The following is a 20,801-nucleotide window of genomic DNA, read 5'->3' as shown; positions in this document are numbered from 1 at the left end:
GTTAGAGAGATATTTAGCATAACTTTAAGGCAATATGTGAAATTCGGGTTACAGCTCTTAGAAAGAAACCAGTTTGGTATGAGTCAGTGGAGAGGCATGTGATTTTTTGAGGTCTGTGTAAGATGCGATCATATGGCTGCACCTTAATTTGTTTGATCACTCTCCTATTATTAGACACTTGGAATATTTTCAGTTCTTATAATTATCAACTGGTCCCCAGGCACTAAATGCCAATAGTGCCTTATAATTATTATCTGGTCCCCAGGCACTAAATGCCAATAGTGCCTAACCACTACTGTGTTAGTTGATTAAAACAAAAACAAAAAATATCAACTTTGATGTGAATCCTTGTGTGTCTCTGTCTGTATCTCAAATGATTTCCCTATGATAGAGTGTTAGGAGTGAAGTTACTGGGTCCAAAACTGGACATTTTGAAGATTCCTAACGCATACTGTCAAATTATTTCCCAGAAATTTATATATGCTTCTATCAGTTGCGGATTGGAGCAACTGTGTTACTACATCCCTGCTGGCTTTGAGTATCAGAACTTTTAAAATCTTCCCTTTATTGACCATTTCCCTTAGCCTGGATGTATAATCCTTCAAGGCTCAACTTAAAGGTTATTTCCACTGACAAATATCCCATAATCCCCTGTTTGAGTTGAGGGTTTTGGGGTGAAGTCAGTTTCCTTTAAGGCCTTCTTTTTATCACCCTTTCTCTATTCTAAAATGAAATTCATAAGATGATATAACCTCAATACACATATAATATAAAAAAAATAAGTTGAGAATATAAGATTTAGGAGAAATAAAGTAAAAAATGTACATATTTACTTATTACATTATGTTATAAGCCCAGGCAAGCTAGACTTGAAGAAAAAATGAGGCCTTAGTCTATTTTCTCTTTGAGTCACTGTGAATGCCACAGTACAAACCCAGGCTGATGCGGCTGTGTAGGTTGGTGACAAATTTTCTGAAATGGTTACAAATACTTGTCAGATTTCCAGGAAAAAAAAATACAAAACTTCCTTTGATTTATACTTTACTTATAATCTTGGAAAATTCAGTATGTATTAAAATTGGGCAAAAATATTTTAGGTTCGGTCTATAAAATAGAGCTAGATTTTACACTTAGTAATAGAACTGTCCTTTATATGAGTCTCACACAGGATATAAGGAATTTTGTGTGTGACTATCTCACATTTCAGGGTGTTTAGTGTCTCTGGTCCCCAGGCACTAAATGCCAATAGTGCCTAACCACTACTGTGTTAGTTGATTAAAACAAAAACAAAAAATATTTTCAGAGATTTCCAAAATGTCCAGCTGTGGGGTGCCTAGGTGACTCAGTCAGTTAAGTGTCTGCCTTCAGCTCGGGTCATGATCTCTGGGTCCTGGGATCAAGCCCTGTGTTGGACTCCCTGCTGTGCCAGGAGCCGGCTTCTTCTTCTCCCTCTGCTGCTCCCCCAGCTTGTGTGCTCTCTCTCTCTCAAATAAATAAATAAATAAATAAAATCTTAAAAAAAAAAAGGTGCAGTTGTGATACCTATTGAGAACCATTGTATTAAGTAATAATATAGCACCCCATACCTTCCCAGACATGGCACTCATGCTTTTGGAAAAATGTGCCTCCTTGTTGTAGGGTTCTTGTGAGCATTGACTGGCCCATACAGGCCCTGGCACTTACTGATGCCTTGATAATGTTAGTTAAGAAAATGAATTAATATTTGGATAGCTAGACCTTCCATGATAATTCTATATGACAGAACTACTATCTATATTCATGGAATCATTCCTGATTTTGTGAGAAACCTCTAGCGTTTCACCTTTCAAAGTGTCAAGAATTTCAATAGCTATTCTTTAGTTCACATTTCTTTATTATTAGGCATTTTGCTGAGGAATTCACAGTATTGTTTCATCTATTTGCTTAACAACCCCATGAGCCAGGCTTAGATTTAATAATTTGCTCAGAAGTGCAGGGGCTCTGGCCAGGTCTGTGTGACTCCATGGACTGTGCTCATGGCCCTTATAAGACATTGACTATTGATTTAAAGCAGGTGGTTCTTATTGTATGAAGGAAATTTTCTTTTGCTCCTAACTTTCTAAGAGTTTTGCTCTTAATAAAAAGGAATGCTGACAATTTTTTTTTTTTTTTACATCTACAGAAATGCATGGTTTATCTTACTGGATCCATTGATGGGTGTAATTTATAATTTATAATTTTAAATAAATTTGCATTATTTAAATTCTCATATTTGATTGGTTCATAAGCCTAATGTTGAAGTAAATTTGTTCTTCTAGAACTGTGTTTAAGATTTTTGTATCTATCCAAATAGGTGAAAACAATCCATAGTTTCATTTGTATTAACTATGTTGGAATTTAGTAAGATGGTTCTGAGAAAAATTTGTTGGAGATTCTTCCATGTTTCAGGGTGCCTTAGAACAAATTATCTATGGCAATCACTTGTTCCATAAAATTTTGAGATAATTGGGACACCTGGGTAGCAGAGTTGGTTAGGTGTCAGACTCTTGATGTCTGCTCAGGTCATGATCTCAGGGTCATGAGACTGAGCTCTGTGTTCGGCTCCATGCTCAACAAGGAGTCTGCTTGAGACTCTCTCGCTCTCCCTCTGCCCCTCTTCCTACTTGTGCATGAGTCTCTCTCTCTCTTTCTAAGTAAAATCTTAAAAGAAAGTTTGAAACAATTGATGAGATAGAGCATTTTCTGGGAGTTTTGGAGGGGTAGGGAGTAATTTGATAATGTTTTCAATTTTATCCATGGTTTATTATCTATTCAGATTTTATTTTCCTTCTCTTTGAGATAATTTTAGTAATTTATATTTTTTCTGGAAATAACCATTTCAGACATTCAGCTGTATTAGCATAGCATTGTACAAAGAATTATCATTCATATGAAATGAATGTATCAGTATCTGTGTATGTGTAGCATGTTTCTCATTTTTGGTTTGTATATCTGTTATCTTTTTTTTTTTTTTTAGTTTTCTCTTTATTTTCTTTTATCTTTATTGACAAAGATATATCTTAAATATCCCTATCCCCCAACTTACTCCCAAAAAACAACTCTTGAATGTATTCTTGAATTTAACATTATTTTGTATTTTATTTATTAGGTTTTACTTTTAGTTTTACTTTATTATCCCTCATTTTAATATTTTTCCAATTTTTTAAGTTGACTCTTTAAATTCTCTTTGTTATTTACTGTTCTGTCTCTTTCAGTAATAAAAGCAGTTTAGTCTATGACTTCCTTTGATTATGGATTTGACTAAAACTTGCTTATTTTGATATATCATGTTCTCATATTTTGCTGTTTTCTAAATAATCCAAAATTGTAAATTTATCTCCCTGTTCACATTGTAGAAGTTATTAGGAGAAAGTGTTAAATACTCTTCTGCTTTTGGATTGTATTTGGCTTAAGATTTTCTTATCAATATTTAGTGTTATTTTATTGTGCTATGTAACCCAATATTATGTAACCCATATGTAACCCAAATTAGATTAAAACTTATTCTGAATCTGCCATATTTTCATCTCCAAATAATCCACCATTGCCAAAGTAATTTTGTTGATGATCTATTTTGTTTTTCTATTTAGGTTCGAGATGATCAAACCTTACTTGGAAAAGTCTGCGGCAGTGAAACCCTCTCTCACGTTAAATCCATTACTAATAGTATCTGGATCCGACTTAAAATAGATACTTCTGTTGTAAGAGCTAGTTTCAGAGCTGTTTATCAAGTTGGTAAGAAAATTTATGCCTCAGTTTTTAAGTTTCTGATTTGTCTGTAGCATTTTAATTTCTTGAGATAACTTAGTAATTTTATGTCTTTTAATGGCGAGGAAAAAATTCTAAGAGTAATATCACATTCCTTTATATTTCTATGCAGAACTAAACCTTGCAATAGAAGTGAAGGCAAGAATCATTTATCTAAACAAACACTACTATCATTTTCATATTTACAGCATGTGGAGGAGAATTAACTGGAGAAGGGTTCATTCGCTCACCTTTGCATCCTAACGTGTATCCGGGAGAAAGGATCTGCAGGTGGACCATCCGCCAGCCCCAAAGCCAAGTAGTTATTTTCAATTTCACTGCCTTTGAAATTGGAAGTTCTGCCCACTGTGATAGAGATTATATTGAGGTAAGAGTAAAACATCTTTGAATACTTGTATTTGGTTGAATGTTATTGAAAATATGATGTCACATTATCCTCGGATCAGCTTCAGGAAACAAAACTAGTTTGTAAAGAGAAATATACCCCATTACTAAGTGGGATTTATCCCTAGAGATGCAATGTTGGTATATATTACAAAATCAGCTAATATAAAATAAAATAAAGGAAAAAACCTTCCACATGATTACCTCTGTAGATGCAGAATAAGCATGTTGCCAAAATCCAGTGTCTTTTCATGATAAAAACACTCAACAAACTAGAAATAGAAGGGAACTTCCTTAATTTGAAAATGGGCATCTATAAAAAGTCCACAACTAATATATTTACTGATGAAATACTAAATTTTATGCCCTTATCATCAGTAAAAAGGTAAAGATGTCTGTTCTTACCACTTCTATTCAACATTATACTGGAGATTTTAGCTAGGGCAATTAAGCAAGGAAAGGAAAGAAAATCCATTCAGAATGAAAAGGAAGAAGTAAAACTATCTCTCTTCACAGATAACATGATCTTATATATAGAAAATCATAAGGAACACATACATACATACATACATACAATTAGAAGGAATACACACACACCAACATATTCAGCAAATTGCATGATACAAGATTAAAATATGAAAGCCATTTCTTTTTCTATATACTAGCAGTGAAGAATTTGAAAATGAAACCAGGGAGGCAGTGCCCTTTACAATAGCATAAAAAGGAATAAATATTGAGAAATGCATCTTTAAAAAGATGTATAAAACGTATAGTCTTAAAGCATTGTTGAAGGAGATTAAGGATCTAAATAAGTGGAAAGACATCCCATGTTTATGGATTAGAAGACTTAATGTTCAGTTGGCAGTACTCCCCAAACATATCTGAAGATTCCATTTAATCCCTATCAAAATCCCAGCTGGCGTGTTCTGCAGAAATTCACAAGGTGATTGCAAAATTCATCTAGAAATGACAGAATAACTAAAGCATTTTTGAAAAAGAAGAACCAAGTTAGAAGACTCACACTTAACCAATTTTAAAACTTAGAAAAAAGCTACAGTAATAATAGTATGTTATTTGAGTAAGGATCAAAATTGGAAAAATGGGACAGTATTGAAAATACAGAAAAAATCCATTCCTGTATGGCCAGCTGATTCTTGAAAGGGTCACCAAGACATTTCAATGGGGGAAAAAAAAATAGTATTTTCAGCAAATGGTGCTGAATAACCACATGCAAAATTGTGAAAGTAGACCCTTTCCTTACACCATACACAGAAATTAATTAAAAATGGATCATAGAGCTAAAACAGTGAAACTTTTAGAAGACAACAGAGGGGTATTTATGACCTAGGTTAGGCAAAGGCTTCTAGATACGACACAAAGAACAAAAAAAGAAAAAAATAGAAAGTTGGGCTTCATCAAAATTAAAAACAATCTAATTTTTAAAGTGGGCAAATAATCTAAATGCATATTTCTTTAAAGAATATACACAAATAGCCAACAAGCACATAAAAAGTTGCTGAGTATCATTCATCTTCAGAGAAATACAAATCAAGTCATAGCGAGATACTGCTTCACAAGTAGGAGGATGGCCATAATCCAGAAGCCACAACATAGAGCATATGGGCAAGGATAGAGAGAAACTGGAAACTTCTTACACTTACACACTGTTAGTGAGTGAGCATATAAAATGGTACAGCCACTTCAGAACACAGTTACAAGTTCCACAAGAAGTTACACATTTGAGCCAGCAGTTAGCATTTATCATTTGACCAAGCAATTCTGCTCGTACCTGTATATCTAGAGGAAACGAAAAGATATGTCCACATGAAAATTTATACATAAATGACTACAATTGTTATTCTTGGTAGCCAAAAAGAAGAAACAATATAAATATCCATCAACTAATGAATGGATTATTAAAATATGGCGTATCCATACAGTGGGATATAAAAAGGAGTGAAGAAAGGACACATTTTACATGGATAAATCTTGAAAATAGGTTAAATGAAAGAAGCTAGTCATACGAGACCAAGTAGTGTGTAATTTTATTTATTTTAAATGTCCAGTGTGGACTCTCTGAGCCTGGGGCTTGAGGGAATTGGGGAATGATCACTAAAAAGTATGAAGTTTCTTTAGGGGTGACTAAAATTTTATTTTATGACATTAATAATAATCTTTCAGAAATAATTATTCTTAAAAACAGTTGTACTGGATATTATATAAGACAGATGAATCACAGACCTGTATCCCTGAAACAAACAATATGTTATATGTTAAATAATTGAATTTAAATTTAAAAAGCAGTTTTCCAAAATAATATCTAACAAAATAAACTTGAATATACCTTTTTTTGTTGTTGTTGTTGTTGTTGTTTACTCAGATTGGTAGCAGTCCAATTTTGGGTTCTCCTGAAAATAAAAAATATTGTGGCACAGACATACCTTCATTTATAACATCTGTGTACAATTTTCTTTATGTCATATTCGTGAAAAGTTCTTCTACTGAAAATCGTGGTTTCATGGCCAAATTCAGTTCTGCAGATTTGGGTAAGATACTGACACTTTCTCCTACTTTGCCTTGGGACAGAAAAAGTAAGTAGCAGTAATAAATTATTATAGAAAATTCATCTACACTGTAGATGTATAGTTATCAACATTATAAAAATTTTTAAGTACACTCAAAAGGCAAAGAAAAAAATATATTTCCTAATCAGTACATATCAATAGTTAACTGATTTCTACTAATAAAAGAGAAAAACTAGGTTATCTTAAGTAGCATATGAGGAACATGTTTCCTTTTCAGCTTTTAAGAGGTTATGATCAGATTATTTTATTTTGAATTCCGGGTAGCTTGTTGGTTAGTTATTCTAATAATGATTATTATTTTTATTTTGACAGCCTGTGGAAAAATTCTGACAGAGTCAACAGGAATCATTCAAAGTCCTGGCCATCCAAATATCTACCCTCATGGCATCAACTGTACTTGGCATATATTAGTCCAACCTGGCCACCTGATTCATTTGCTTTTCAGGGTGTTTCATCTGCAGTTTCATTACAGTTGCACAAATGACTATTTGGAAGTTTATGACACTGGTTCTGAGACATCTCTTGGGAGGTAAAAATATTTTGTTTTTATTTTCTTTTAACACACAAAGAACTTCCTGCTTACTTGCTTTCCTATTGCAGTGAAGAATGTTAAAATCGACCATGTTGTGTTATAAAAACCAGTTGAGAGCAACACGTTCGCTCCTCAAGGTCCATTTCTGTATCACTACTGACTACTCTGTAGACTTGGTCTTCAGTAATTAAGTTTTGACATGGTGTATACCCATGAAAGCATTGCCAAAATCAAGATAATTCCTCACCTCTGTCTCTCATCCCCATCCCCAGGAAACAACCAACCTTTTGATAACTATAAATTAGTTTATGAATTCTAAAATTGTATAAAAAATGGAATTAAACTGTATGTACTCTTTTCTTGTCTGGCTTTTCTTAGCATAATTTTGTTGTTGTTGTTGAGTTTCTTGGATCTGAGGGTTTATAGTTTCATCGAATTGAAAAATTTTTGGTCATTATTTCTTGAAATAATTTTTCTGTCTTTTCTTCCCTTTGGGGATTTTGATTACAAGTATCTTAGGCCATTTGATATTGTCCCACAGCTTACTGATGAACTCTGCTCATTTGATTTGTTCTTGTTCTCTGTGTGTCTCATTTTGGAAAGTTTCTATTGCTGTGTATTTGAGTGCACCATCTTTTCTTCTGCAATGTCTATTCTGCTATAAATCCTACCAACTGTATTTTTCATCTTAGACATTATGGTTTTCATTTCTAGAAGTTCAACTTAGATATCTTTTATATCTTCCATGTCTCTACTTTACACATTAATTTTTTTCCTTTAGCTTTTTAAATCTCTGGGATACAGTTATGACTATTTTAATGTTTTTATCTGCTAACTCAGTCATCTGTGTCATTTCTTGGTGTTCTGATTGATCAATTTTTCTTCTCATTATGTGTTCTACTTTCCTCCTTTTCATGTCTGGTAATATTCGATAGGATGCCAGACGTTTCCAATTTTGTGTTTTTGTGCAGTGAATATTATTGCATTTCTGTATGTGTTTTCGAGCTTTGTGGTGTTTTTTTTTTTAATTTAATTCTAGTTTGTGAACATACAGTGTAATATTAGTTGCAGGTGTACAATATGATTTAACCCTTCCATACAACACCCGGTGCATATCACAAGTGTACTCCTTAATTCCCATCACCTGTTTAATCCATCCCGCTTCTCCCCCTCCCTTCTCGTAATCATCAGTTTGTTATAATTAAGAGTCTGTTTCTTGGTTTGTTTCTCTCCATTTCTCTCACTCTCTCTCTTTTTTCCTTTGCTCATTTGTTTTTTAAATTCCATATATGTTGAACTTTGTTTTAGAAATGTATTACGGTTCTTGGAAACAGCTTGATCATTTCTGGTTTTGCTTTCAAATTCACTTATTTATTGTCTCTGAAGAATCATTGTCCTTCATTGCTTGATATCCAGTATCTTGAGATCCACTTCTTTGTATATTTTTGTCCAGACCAGATTTTCAGTTGTTTCAGGTGAAAGGTTTTATATCCAGCCCCTCTTACTACATCTTTTTTGGAAATAGAAATTTCTTGATTACTTTTTTATTTCTTCTTAATTTTGTTTTCTTTTTTCTTATCCATTTTAAACATTTTCCCTTTATTTATTATTTTCTTATTTATTTTCTAAATTAGCTTTTATTATGTGCCACGGGTTTGGGGATGAAGTATTCTCATAGTACGTTTTTATTTTCATCTCCTAGTGTTATTCTCCCTCTTTATTTTTTCTTTTAAAACTTTCTTCTTCTGAGTAAAATTGGTTCTATTTAGCAAAAATTTAACATGGGTTGGTAACCAGACTTTTACTTCCACATAGGCCAGTTGTTTAAAGATAATACCTCTTTAGGTATTATAGGGCTCCTATATAGGAACCCTATATAGGGCTCACTCTATAGGGCTCACTTTTCTAGGCACTTTTCTAACCCTCTTAAATGTAGTATATTAACTCATAAAATTCTAAAAACAACTCTATGAAGTAAATGCTATCATAATCCCCATTTTAGAGATGAGAAAACTGAAGCATTGGGGTTGAGTGATCTGCTTAAAGTCATAATGCCTCCAAATGATGGAGCTGACACTAGAGTCTGTGCTCTATGAGTTTATGGTCTATGCTTTCCCTTTATTGTGTAACTTTATTACATTTTTATTAATAAGTCCATTAATATGCTATTCAGTTACTTTGTATACCTTGCAACTTCTTGTTTCCTTAAACTTCTTATGCATGGCAAGCCACACAGCTAGGTATACACATATAACCATTTCAGGGAAGTAATCATGAATAGGACGATCTTCAGCAACTTTGTAAATGTTTTGGGTTTGAAATATATTTGTTTTTCAAGGTTAATGGGGGTTATTATTTTTTATTTTTACATGTCCTAATTTTTGGTACATCATTTCAAGTATACTAAAAGTTTTAAAATCTGTGTTCTTGGTTTCAAACAGATACTGTGGAAAATCAATCCCACCGTCTCTTACCAGTAGTACCAACTCATTAATGCTTAAATTTGTGGCTGACTCTGACCTTGCTTATGAAGGCTTTTTAATAAGCTATGAAGCAACCAATGCATCAACAGGTAACAGAACAACATTGTGTACTTGGTTTCGCTCACTCCATTGTAAAAACGTACTATGAGAATGCTTCATCCCCAAGCCCGTGACACATAATGAAAGCTAATTTAGAAAAGAGTATAGTGACTTCAGTGCCTTCCTTATTAAAAATAGCAATTAGACTGCAGTATTGTATCAATGTTAAATTTTCTAATTAACATAATTGTAAGTATTCTGTAAGAGAATGTTTTTATTCTTAGGAATGATACATTGATGTTTTTAGGGGTAAAGGCATGCCATATCTCTAAAATATTTTCAGTTGGTTCAGATAGTAAATAAATGAGTAAGTTAGAAAAAGAGACAGAGATAAAGCAATGAGGGCAATATGCAAATAGTAAATCTAGGTAAAAAGAATTTGAGAGCTAGTTCTTAAAACTTTTTAAGTTTAAAATTCTATCAAAATAAAATGTTACTTATGAGACTGAATACTAATTTTAAGAAATTAGAGAAAGATTCCTAGATGATTATCTTTTAAAGCCCCCACCCCATAAATAAATAGATAAATAAATAAAAATGTATGTATTTATTTTTAAAAACTTCCACTCAGAATCCCTTCCCAATTTCTCATGTATTTCTTCTCAGAGTACCTGACCACCATACTTTATTTCATGCAAAATTGCTGTTTTCTGGTAGTTTAAGTTCTGTGTTTAGGTAGTATGGCTTTAGATTTCTCCAGAATCGTGAGTGTGAGTGATTCATGCACTTTTCTCTCCTGAGGGTCCCATTCCAGGAGATAGTTTATTATCCAGCTCAAGCACATAGGAAATTGAATCCCCAGCAATTACCATAGTTTATGTTAAACGATTGACGCATTCACTGGACTTTGTCCAGGTGTTTAACATCCAATGACCAAAATTGGCTTTTTAAGAAATTACAGTGTGCACACAATTTTCCATACTTCTGTAGTTTTATCTGCCTCATATATTTGGCCCAAACCACACTGAATATTAGATTAAGATTTGGAGTCAGTCACTTGGACTCTTTGGGCCACAGTTTTCTCATCTGTAAAATTAAGGAATTGGATTTGATAATCTCTGAGATGTCCTCTGGCTCTAATCAGCTATGAACATAAGTTTAATTTGCTGCCTGAATAAACTGGCTCTGTCTTAGATAACATACATGCTGGTGGGGCCTGCTGAAAATATGGAACTCCTTGTTACAATGTGCAAACTAAGACATAGCTCTGGAATGACGAAAACAACCTCACTAATACCACACTAACTTATAAGGCAGTAGCAAGTGCAGTAGGAACTAAGAGCAACCACAATAATCTGGCAGGAAGGATATTAAAGTTAAATTTTAATTTTAAGAAAAGGTTTTCAGAAAGATAAGATACAGGTAAAGTAAAAGAAAGGTGAGAAAAAGGGAAGAAACAAACAGGGGAGAAAAAGAAGCTGATAAAGAAAACACAGAGAGGCTGGGTGGCTCAGTCAGTTAAGCATCTGCCTTTGGCTCAGGTCATAATCTTGGGGTCCTGAGATGGAGCCCCACACTGGGCTCCTTGCTTGGTGGGAAGTCTGCTTCTCCCTCTGTCCCTCCCCCTGCTCGTGCACTCTCTCTCTCAAATAAATAAATAAAAAGAAAGACAATACAAGAAAAGATATTTGACAAAAAGAGAAGGGAGCCCTGATATCGGAAACTCAAAAGACTCTTTGATCTGCCTCCCTGGGTGATAATCATTACTTTGGCTTCTGTCTGGTCCAGACAGGGTCGAAATCACAGACAAGGGAGTGTTCGCCTTCCGCCCTTGGCCAAGCCTGGCTGACCACTGTGCTCCTGCCTTTTGCTGGGTGAACTCATCCGTCTGACTAATAGTCAAGTATTCTAAACAGCAATCAGATGACAGACCCAGGAAGCCATATGCACATTCAACTTACCATTTTGGAGCCTGTCTCAGTTTCCTACTGGGCAGGACGTGAGTGACTGGCTGTTGTGAATTGTTACTGGTGGCCCCACAGGACTGTTCAGGGAGGGACTGATGTGGGGGTTGTGCTGGCAACTGTGCCAGCCCGTGGGCTAACTCTGTAGGCAACCTGAGTCCTGGGGGCTGCCCACCTGGAAATAGGAGGTATAGGGATGCTTTCTTTTCGGTTGTCACCTGATTTTTTGTATTCTCTACAAAATACAATCTCAGGAAAGAGCCCCGATGGAAGCTTAGTCATCGGCCCTCATCCTATTTTATTGCTCTAGCAGAAGTTATTTTCAGAGCAATAATGACAATATTCGGCTGGTGATTTCTAGTTCACAGCAGGTGTGAGTTTCTCTGCTGAAATCTTTCCTGCTTTATCTAGTGAAGGTTCAATTTCCTGACTTGAATCCAGTTACTTTTCCATCTGTATTTCATGCCATGGGGCTATGATGTCAGCTCCTAAATATGTGTTTGGGAGGAAAGAGATCAGTTTCTGCTCATTACTTTGACTCCCTCCCTCATCACAGTTTCTCCCTGCATCCAGATGTGCCTGGGGAAATAGAAACAAAGAACGAGCCAGTAAAATGTTTCTGAGTAGGAATTCTGAAGAATTTTTTAGTAGCATTATTAGACTAGGTTTTACATGTTTGCTTATTTAAAGTATAAAATTTTTGAATTTTGAAAGAATATAGTTGATTATCCAGCTAACTTTATTAATTTCAATTGTAATTTTATATTCTATTATATCTCCTACATATGAATTAAAATAATCTTACCGCAAGGAGACTTTTAAGGTATAAGAAAGAAATGAGAAATGTACTTGATGACTTTTCTATTTTAATATTAGACAAAAACCCATGTAACACTTAGTCCAATGTTTTTCAGACATTGCAACATTCGTGCCTCATTAGTGGGTCATGAAGTTAATTTACTAGATTACTATCTGTATTTGTTCAAAGTATAGAACAGAATAGAAAAGAATAGAATAGAAAGTATCAGTTTATCATACAAAATTTGGTGTCACCTCATGAAACCTTTTTGCCATATCCATGTGTGTGCATGATTGATGTAAATGTGTTTTTTGGTTTGTCAGAAAGTTCAAAACACAATTACAGTTTAATTACTTATTTTCTTTTAATGAGGGAAAGTGAGGACCCACTATTGAATTTTCCTCTCAAGAATGCACAGCTAGTTGGTTTAGAAGCCAAACCAAAACAGTCCAGTCCCAACATTTAATCCATTTGTTTTGTCCTGTCCAGGTGAGCTCTTGGAAATGCTCCAGATTAAATGTACTTGGTGTGGCTGGTAATATTCAACTCAGAGTATGGAAGGACTGTAGTGAACTTCTTATTTTCTGCAAAAAAAAAGGGGGGGGCTTTATAGTTGTCTGAAAAAATGGTCAGGAAGTGTCAGACCCACATCAGTATAGGGTTAAAAGTGGGTAGTAGTGGGCTTTCCGAACCCCCACATTCCCAGTTCAGAGTTCCCACCCACCCTATAGCCTATATTTCTTTCTTTCTTTTTTTTTTTTTTTTAAGATTTTATTTATTTATTTATTTGACAGAGAAAGAGAGATCACAAGTAGGCAGAGAGAGTGGGGGAAGCAGGCTCCCTGCTGAGCAGAGAGCCCAATGTGGGGCTTGATCCCAGGACCCTGAGATCCTGACCTGAGCCAAAGGCAGAGGCTTAACCCACTGAGCCACCCAGCACCCCCCTTATAGTCTATATTTCATCAGTTAACCCTGGGATGAGCCCAGAAGAGGCATCTAAGAGTGAGAAGTTAAGTGATGACCAAAAGGACAAAAGTGGGTTTCTTTAGAAGAAATGAATAGGGGATACTGTTTCTATTTTCAAACTTTGGTCCAGGAGAGCGGTGTTCTCAAACTCTAGTGTTTATAAGAAACTTGGGATGGGATTTTCTTGTTACAAATTCAGGTATCATGTCCCCATCCAGAAATCTGGATTTAAATATGTCTAGGGTGGGTTATCACCAATTCAAATTGTTCTAGTAAAACCTCACAGTTCTTCAGAGATTCTGGACGTTAAGTCTTAGCGCAGTCTTAGCGCCTAAATTGCTATAGAATTACAACTGAGGTGTAATGGGGAATTAGACTTCCACTGGTCATGCTGGAAAGTACTTTCCATGCTACGGAAAGGCTGATGGCTAAGTCACAAGTTTTGGGCTGTAGGCCAGCCTTGACACTACCTTGAAAAAGTATCAAGCTCCCCCATTCTTTTCGTTCACCTTGAACTCTGTATTTTCTGCTATGAGATATTCAGATATTTTCCTTCTGGGAAAGGTTTTTAGTTAGTCTATTGATCTTTTAAAGATTTACTTTCGCATCGGTCAGAATGTTCTACTATTTTTGTATATATGGGTATTCTAACACTTCACAGCTTGGTAGATTGGTCTTATTTAATTTATTACATTTCTTCATCCTTAGGATGAAGGTGCTAAATGAAACATTTGTGATATTCCTAGTCTTCTGCTCACCTTCATTTCTAAATTGACATTTTCTGCATGGAGAAACCAGGGATTGTTAAAGAGTACAAGATTTGGAAAGGGAGGATTTGGGTTTGAATTTTAGCTTTGTCATGTCTGAACTAAGTAATGTTCAGAACTTAACCTCTGGGAGTCTGAGATCCCTCATCTATACCTCTCTACAACGTGGACATTGTGACACGTGGCTGTTTTATATAGTTGGGGAAGATTAAATGAGACATTCTATGTGAAAATTACACAATCGCTGTAAACCACCATGACTATTCAAGGTTTAAAATGAAATTACTGAGGTCCAAGTACAATTTTGCAATAGCTGTGTTGGTGAGTTAGCTTACATTCATATTCAATTAGTCACCTGTGAGGGGAAAGAACAAGCCATAGCCATGACCACCTAGCAGCAAATTGTGGCAAAATGTTAAATTTTGGTTAAGGAAGATTCTACTTTCCTGAAAGAGAAACTGAAGCTGAAATTTTGTCTTCTCTGAAGTCTTCACTTTGAAGAATGCTAACCAAATATGCCAGCTGAAGCAGGTGATGGTTCCTGGCTTGACTATTCTGTACATTTTCAAAAAGTCTGAGGTCATATGGATTCATACAGACATGGAAGTTTCATAAATGAGATCAGAAAGCACCACCTATGGATTGATCCCTAATGTAATTGGATAATCACATAGGTTATTGCAAATGGCAAAGTGGGGAGATGATGGAGCAGTTACCTGTGATCTCGGGTCTCCCAAGGTGATGCATTCTTCTGTCCACTCTTCCTGTCTCCCAGATCGTATGGGACTGATGTCATCACTGCTTTGTGGATTAAGGATTATCTAGGTTTTGGATTTTCCTTTTTGATAATGAACTAAATGTCACATTATTTAAACTTATTTGAAAATACTTAGTGGAGGGAGAGATATATTCTTAGAAAAATATAGTTTTGTGACTTTGTAAGGGTTCACAGAGAACATTTGTATATTCTCCCTTTCCTTCCTTTATTTTTTTTGGTTGTTGTTGGGGTTGATCAGAAAGAGAGATATGTGAGGCCTACTAACAGTTGTTTTTGCTCTTCAGAGGGGTGCTTTTCCATTGCTAGTTCAGTTGAATATAATGGGTAGAAGAAATGTATTTTTCTCCTTCATCTTTGTAAGTATTAGACCATCATAAAAAGCAAACTGCCATTGGATATGAGTTTTCCTTTAGCAAGATGAGATATAAAGAAAAGGCATTTTTAGGGGCTCTGGGTGGCTCAGTTAGTTAAGCGTCTGACTCTTGATTTCAGCTTAGGTCATAATCTCAGGGTCGTGAGGTTGAGCTCCACATTGGGCTCTGTGCTGAATGTGGAGCCTGCTTACAATTCTCTCTCCCTCTCTGTCATCCCTCTCCCCTCCAAACCCCCTCCCCTGCACGCAAGAATGCGTGCATGCACAGTGCTCTCTCAAGAGAAAGAAAGGAAGAAAGGAAGGAAGGAAGGAAGGAAGGAAGAAAGAAAAAAAGAAAAGGCATTTTTATGTTTACATTTTGTATGTATATAACAAATATCAAGCAACATGTGAATTTCCTTTTGTGGAACTATATCCAATTTTAATTATTTGTGCTTTATTGCAAAGCAGAAGAGAAAATCAAAACCTAGCATTAATATATCTCAGTATTAATATTATTCTCAAAAGAGTCATTTATACTGTGAAGAGAAGAAAGCATAAACTTTCTACAGACTCCAGTGTTAGATAAGAGGAGTTACTAACCTCTCCAGAAATAGATGCAGTAAGTTCAGAATACCACTGTTTATCTCTCCACAAAATCAGACATGTGAATCTCATAAGACTGCAATCAAATTTTAATATTAAATATCCTATTTAATATTTATAGCAGATGTACCTTCAAAATAATTTTTATTTCTCTATTTTAGTTTTATTTATTATTTATTGGATAGCTGAATTATTTATTGACTTGACTTTAGAGAACTCAACCTGTCTTTGCATGGAACCTTCAGATTTTTAATATAACAGAGATTTTTATTTCATAATTTCATAAAGTAAAATTCACCTGTAGTTTCAACAAATACCTATATGCATGTAATCACATTCAAGGTATAGAGTAATTTTATCATTCTGGAAAGTATCCTCATGTCCTTTTGATCAATCCTTCTACATCATCCATCTCAACAACTGCAAACCTGGTTCTTATCACTATGAATTAGTTTTTTTCTGTTCAGAAAGCAAATATGAGTAGGAACACAGTATATGCCCTTTTATATCTGGCTTCTTTCTTTTATCATAATGCTTCTGAAATTTGTTCATGTTGTTCTACTTATAAGTAGTTCTTTTTGTTTAATTGCTGAATTGCCTTCCATTGTACAGATATATCATAATTTGGTTATTCATTTACCTATTTTTGGATAGTTAGATTGTTTCATTTTTAGCTAATATGAAAAAAGGGGCTGTGAACATTGATGTACTGTTTTTTTTGTGGACTTGGTTCATCAGTTCTCTTAGATAAATACCCAAAAGTAGAATTTCTGGGTCACGTGGTAATTCTATTTTTCATTTTATGAAAAACTGCCAGGCTTTTTTCCCCGAAGTGATTATACCATTTTATATTCTCCCCTGCAATGAATGAGAATTACCCTTTTTCCATGTCTTTGTCAACACTTGGTACTGTCAATATTTCATGTTTAGCCTCTAGTAGTTGTGAAGTACTGCCTCACTGTTTAAATTTGCATGTTCCTGATGACTAATAGTGCTGAGAACGTTCTCACATGCTTATTGACAATTTATATATCTTCTCTTATGAGCTGTCCATTAAATCACTGGTTCATTTTTATTTGCGTAATTTGTCTTATTATTGTCTTAAGTGATATATTCTGGAAACAATTATGTCCCTTTTCAGATAAATGCATTGCAAATATTTTCTTTGTGTGAAACTAGCCTACCCCTCCTTAACAGTGTTGTTTGGAGAACAGAAGTATAATATGTCCTTTTTTCCTTTTCTGCTTAGTGTTCTTTGTATTTTGTCTAAGAAATCTGTGACTGCTAAAGTTGTGAGGCTTTTCTTCTTGTACATTCTTCTACTAGTCTTAGAGTTCGAAGTTTCACATTTATGTTTATGATCCATTTGAGTTAATTTTTCTATATCAGATATGAATTATGTGTTCAAGTTAACAAATGGTATTTAATTGTTCAAACACTATTTGTTGTAAAGATTCTCCTTTTTTCACTGAATTGCTTTTACATTCTTGTTGTAAATCAATTGCCCATGCATGTTTGGGTGTGCTTCTGGAATCTCTATTCTATCCTATAGGACTCAATATTATGTAATTGTATAGTGTATATTAAAATCAGAAAGTATAAGTCCTCCAGATTTTTCAAAGTTGTTTTGGTTATCCTAGATCCTTTACATTACTATAGATCTTTTAGAATCAGCTTTTCAAGTTTTACTTAAAAAAACTACATCAAACCAAATCAAAACAAAACTTATTGGGAATTTGATGGAGAATATATTGAATTTATAGATCAGTACAGGATCAAAGGGCATCTTAAATTGAGTCTTCCAATCCATAAACATATTTTACTTCTCCATTTATTCAAATATTTTAAAATTTCTTTCAGCCATGTTTTAAAGTTTTCGCTATAGAGTTTTTGCACATTCCCATTGAACTTATTATCAAGTGCTTTATGTTTTTATACTATTATAAATGATATTTTAGGAACATGTGGGTGGCTCAGTTGGTTAAGCATCTGCCTTTGGCTCAGGTCATGATCCCAGGGTCCTGGGATTGAGTCCTGCATCGGGTTCCTAGCTCAGTGAGAGCCTGCCTCTCCCTCTACCCCTCCCCCTGCTCATGCTCCATGTGTGCTCGCACTCTCTCTCTCTCTGACAAGTAAATAAATAAATAAAATCTTTTAAAGAAATAAAAAACAAATAAATGATATTTTAACTTTCATTTTTCAGTTGTTTGGCTCATATTTGCAAGTTAAATTGATTTTTGTATATTTACCTTATATTCTGTAACTTTGTTAAACTCAGTTATTCTAGTAACTTTTTAATAGATTACTTAGTATATTCAACATAGATGGTCATATCTGTGAATAATAACAGCTATATTTTTTCCTTTCCAATCTCTCTCTCTCTGCCTTATTACAGTGGTGAGTGACTTCTGGATTATGTTGAATAGACAAGATGAAATCAAACATATTGGCCTTGTTCTTAATCTTAACAGGAAAGCATTTAATCTTTTATTACTAATTGTCATGTTAGCTTTGGGTTTTTCATAGATGTCCTTCTTTTGCTACTATTCTCTTTTCTTTTCAGCTTACAGAATTTTTTAATATGCTCAGGTCATGATCTCAGGGTTGTGGGATGGAGCCCCTACTTGGGCTTCATCCTCAGTGTTGGGTCTGCTTGAGATTCTCTCTCCGTTTCCTGCTGCCGCCTCCACTGATGCTCTCTTTCAAATAAGTAAATCTTTTTAAAAAGTTTTTTAAAAAGGACACTTTTCTGGGTAATTAAACTTTTTTTCTGTCAACACCTTAAAAATATATTCCATTTTCTTCTTGCCTCCATTGTTTCTAATTAGACTCCAGCTACTATGCATATCATGGTTTTCCTGTATATAATGTGTCATTTTTCCTCTGGCTCCTTTATTTTTCTTGTATTTGTTTTTCAATGGTTTGAGGTACCCAAGTATGATTTTCTTTTATTTTTCTTGCTTAGGATTAACTCAACTCCTTGAAGCTAATTTGATTTTTTAAGTCAATTTGGGAGAATTTTAGTCACTATATTTTTTCTTTTTTACCTATTTTCACTATCTTCTCTTTCTCGGTCTCCAATTATATGTGTGCTAAACTATTTGGTAATTTTTTTTTTCTAGGATTTGAGAATCTGTTCATTTTCCTGCACATTTCCCCCTTTTCTCCTTCAGATTAAACCATTTCTATTCATACGCCTTCAAGTTCAATGATCCTTTTTCTTCTACCTCAAAGTTTCTATTAAGCCCATCCATGAGTTTTTAAATCTCAATTAGTATACTTTTTAAAAAAAATTTCAGTTGAGTTAACATACAGTATTATTATTAGTTTCAGGTCAGTTGATGTACTTTTAAGTTATAGAATTTCCATATGATTCTTTTAATAGTTTCCTTTGTATTGCCAAGATTTTCTATGTATTTACCATTGAGGCTGTATTTTTCTTTAGGTCTTTGAGCATATTTCTAGTAGTTGTATTAAAGTTTTTGTCTGCTAATCTAATATCTGGCCATCTTTGAGTCAAAAGGTCACATTTTTTCTTGACTATGATTTATATTTCTCTGTTTATTTGTATTAGTAGCAGTTTTTGAGTTTTATACTGGATATGGTAAATGATTTATGGAAAGACTCTGCTTTCTCTTTCCCTGAAGCTTTATAACAGTTCGATATTTAGCTAATTATTTTATACTTGTATAGGTTTGTATTTTGTATTTGTTAAGGCATATTTGTGAAAATCCCCAGGTGTTTCCTAAGTCCTTCTAACTAGGTAGGTCTCAACCTCTAAATTTCTCTCCTGCAGGCCTTGTCAAGACTTACTCTTGGTCATGGTCATGGTCCTCATTTCTAAGGTGTGGCCTTTCCAGTTCTCAGATGGGTGTTTGACACGTGAAAGAGGGGATTCTGATGGGGGGAGAACTCCATACTCTCCCAGTATTGTCTGGCCTCTGGCTTCCAGCCTAGTAGCAGCTACTCTCTGGCATGCCTTTTGAACTCACCTCATGTATGCCCAGCCCAGGCTCAGGCAAGAATACACAGGGAACTTTACACAGATGACTGGTCCTCCTCTCTGTATAATTCTTCCCTACTGGAGCATTTCCCTGCAGTCCCAGCTCTTTGGACAGCCCTAAACTCAGATCCCTGCTTCCTCAGCTGAACAGTACTGTCATTTACTACTTAGACTTGAGCAAACTGCTGTGATCAGAAAATTCTGCGTAAAGAGGCAAGGAAATAGAATTCCACCTCATGAATTTTCTGTCTGTCAAGGTTCACAATCTTGAACTGCCCATTGCCCGGTGCCTCATATATTTTGTCCAGTTTCATAGTTGTTATAGAGAGGGGCTAGTTTAGTACTTGTTATTTGTCATGGCTGGAAGAAGAGATTTTTATAGTTTAGGTTGAATAAATGTGATAAAATATTAAAGAATCTTAACCTACTCAGTAAAGGAGATAGGAAGGAGAGAGAGCAGGAACATGAGATAAGAAAAGTGGAGGGGGTAATAGGATGGGGATAGAGAAAGTGGGAAGAAAATAGAGATTTGTCCCACCCTCGCAGTTTTCAATACGTTATGTAATAAAATGTTAACAAATATTTATTAGATGTATTCTGGACCAGATAATGTAGTAAGTGACAGTTAATAATTGTTAATAAGTTCCTGTTTATATTTTCAGACATAGTAGAGGAAATGTATGCCCATAAAAACAACCACAATTCCATATTTGGGGGGCTTAAATTGCTATTTGCATAAAGTTTTATTGAGCACAAG

At 34.7% G+C, this 20,801-nt stretch overlaps 1 protein-coding gene across 1 annotated transcript in view; it reads left to right on the top strand.

The window, feature by feature from the left end:
• Positions 1-20,801, top strand: part of CUBN (cubilin) — a gene marked incomplete at its 5' end in the record, with an annotated part of 255,728 nt that overhangs the window by 46,732 nt on the left and 188,195 nt on the right. The window contains 5 exons of the mRNA XM_080812400.1: positions 3,609-3,753; positions 3,975-4,153; positions 6,551-6,716; positions 7,068-7,284; positions 9,729-9,859. Coding sequence (XP_080668526.1) covers positions 3,609-3,753; positions 3,975-4,153; positions 6,551-6,716; positions 7,068-7,284; positions 9,729-9,859 — 838 coding nt within the window. The remainder of the gene's footprint in view (positions 1-3,608; positions 3,754-3,974; positions 4,154-6,550; positions 6,717-7,067; positions 7,285-9,728; positions 9,860-20,801) is intronic.

This window comes from Martes martes, assembly GCF_963455335.1.
Source record: "Martes martes genome assembly, chromosome: 8".
Lineage (NCBI taxonomy): Eukaryota > Metazoa > Chordata > Mammalia > Carnivora > Mustelidae > Martes > Martes martes.
Note: the sequence above shows the minus strand (reverse complement) of the source record. Positions and strands in the feature narration are given on the sequence as shown.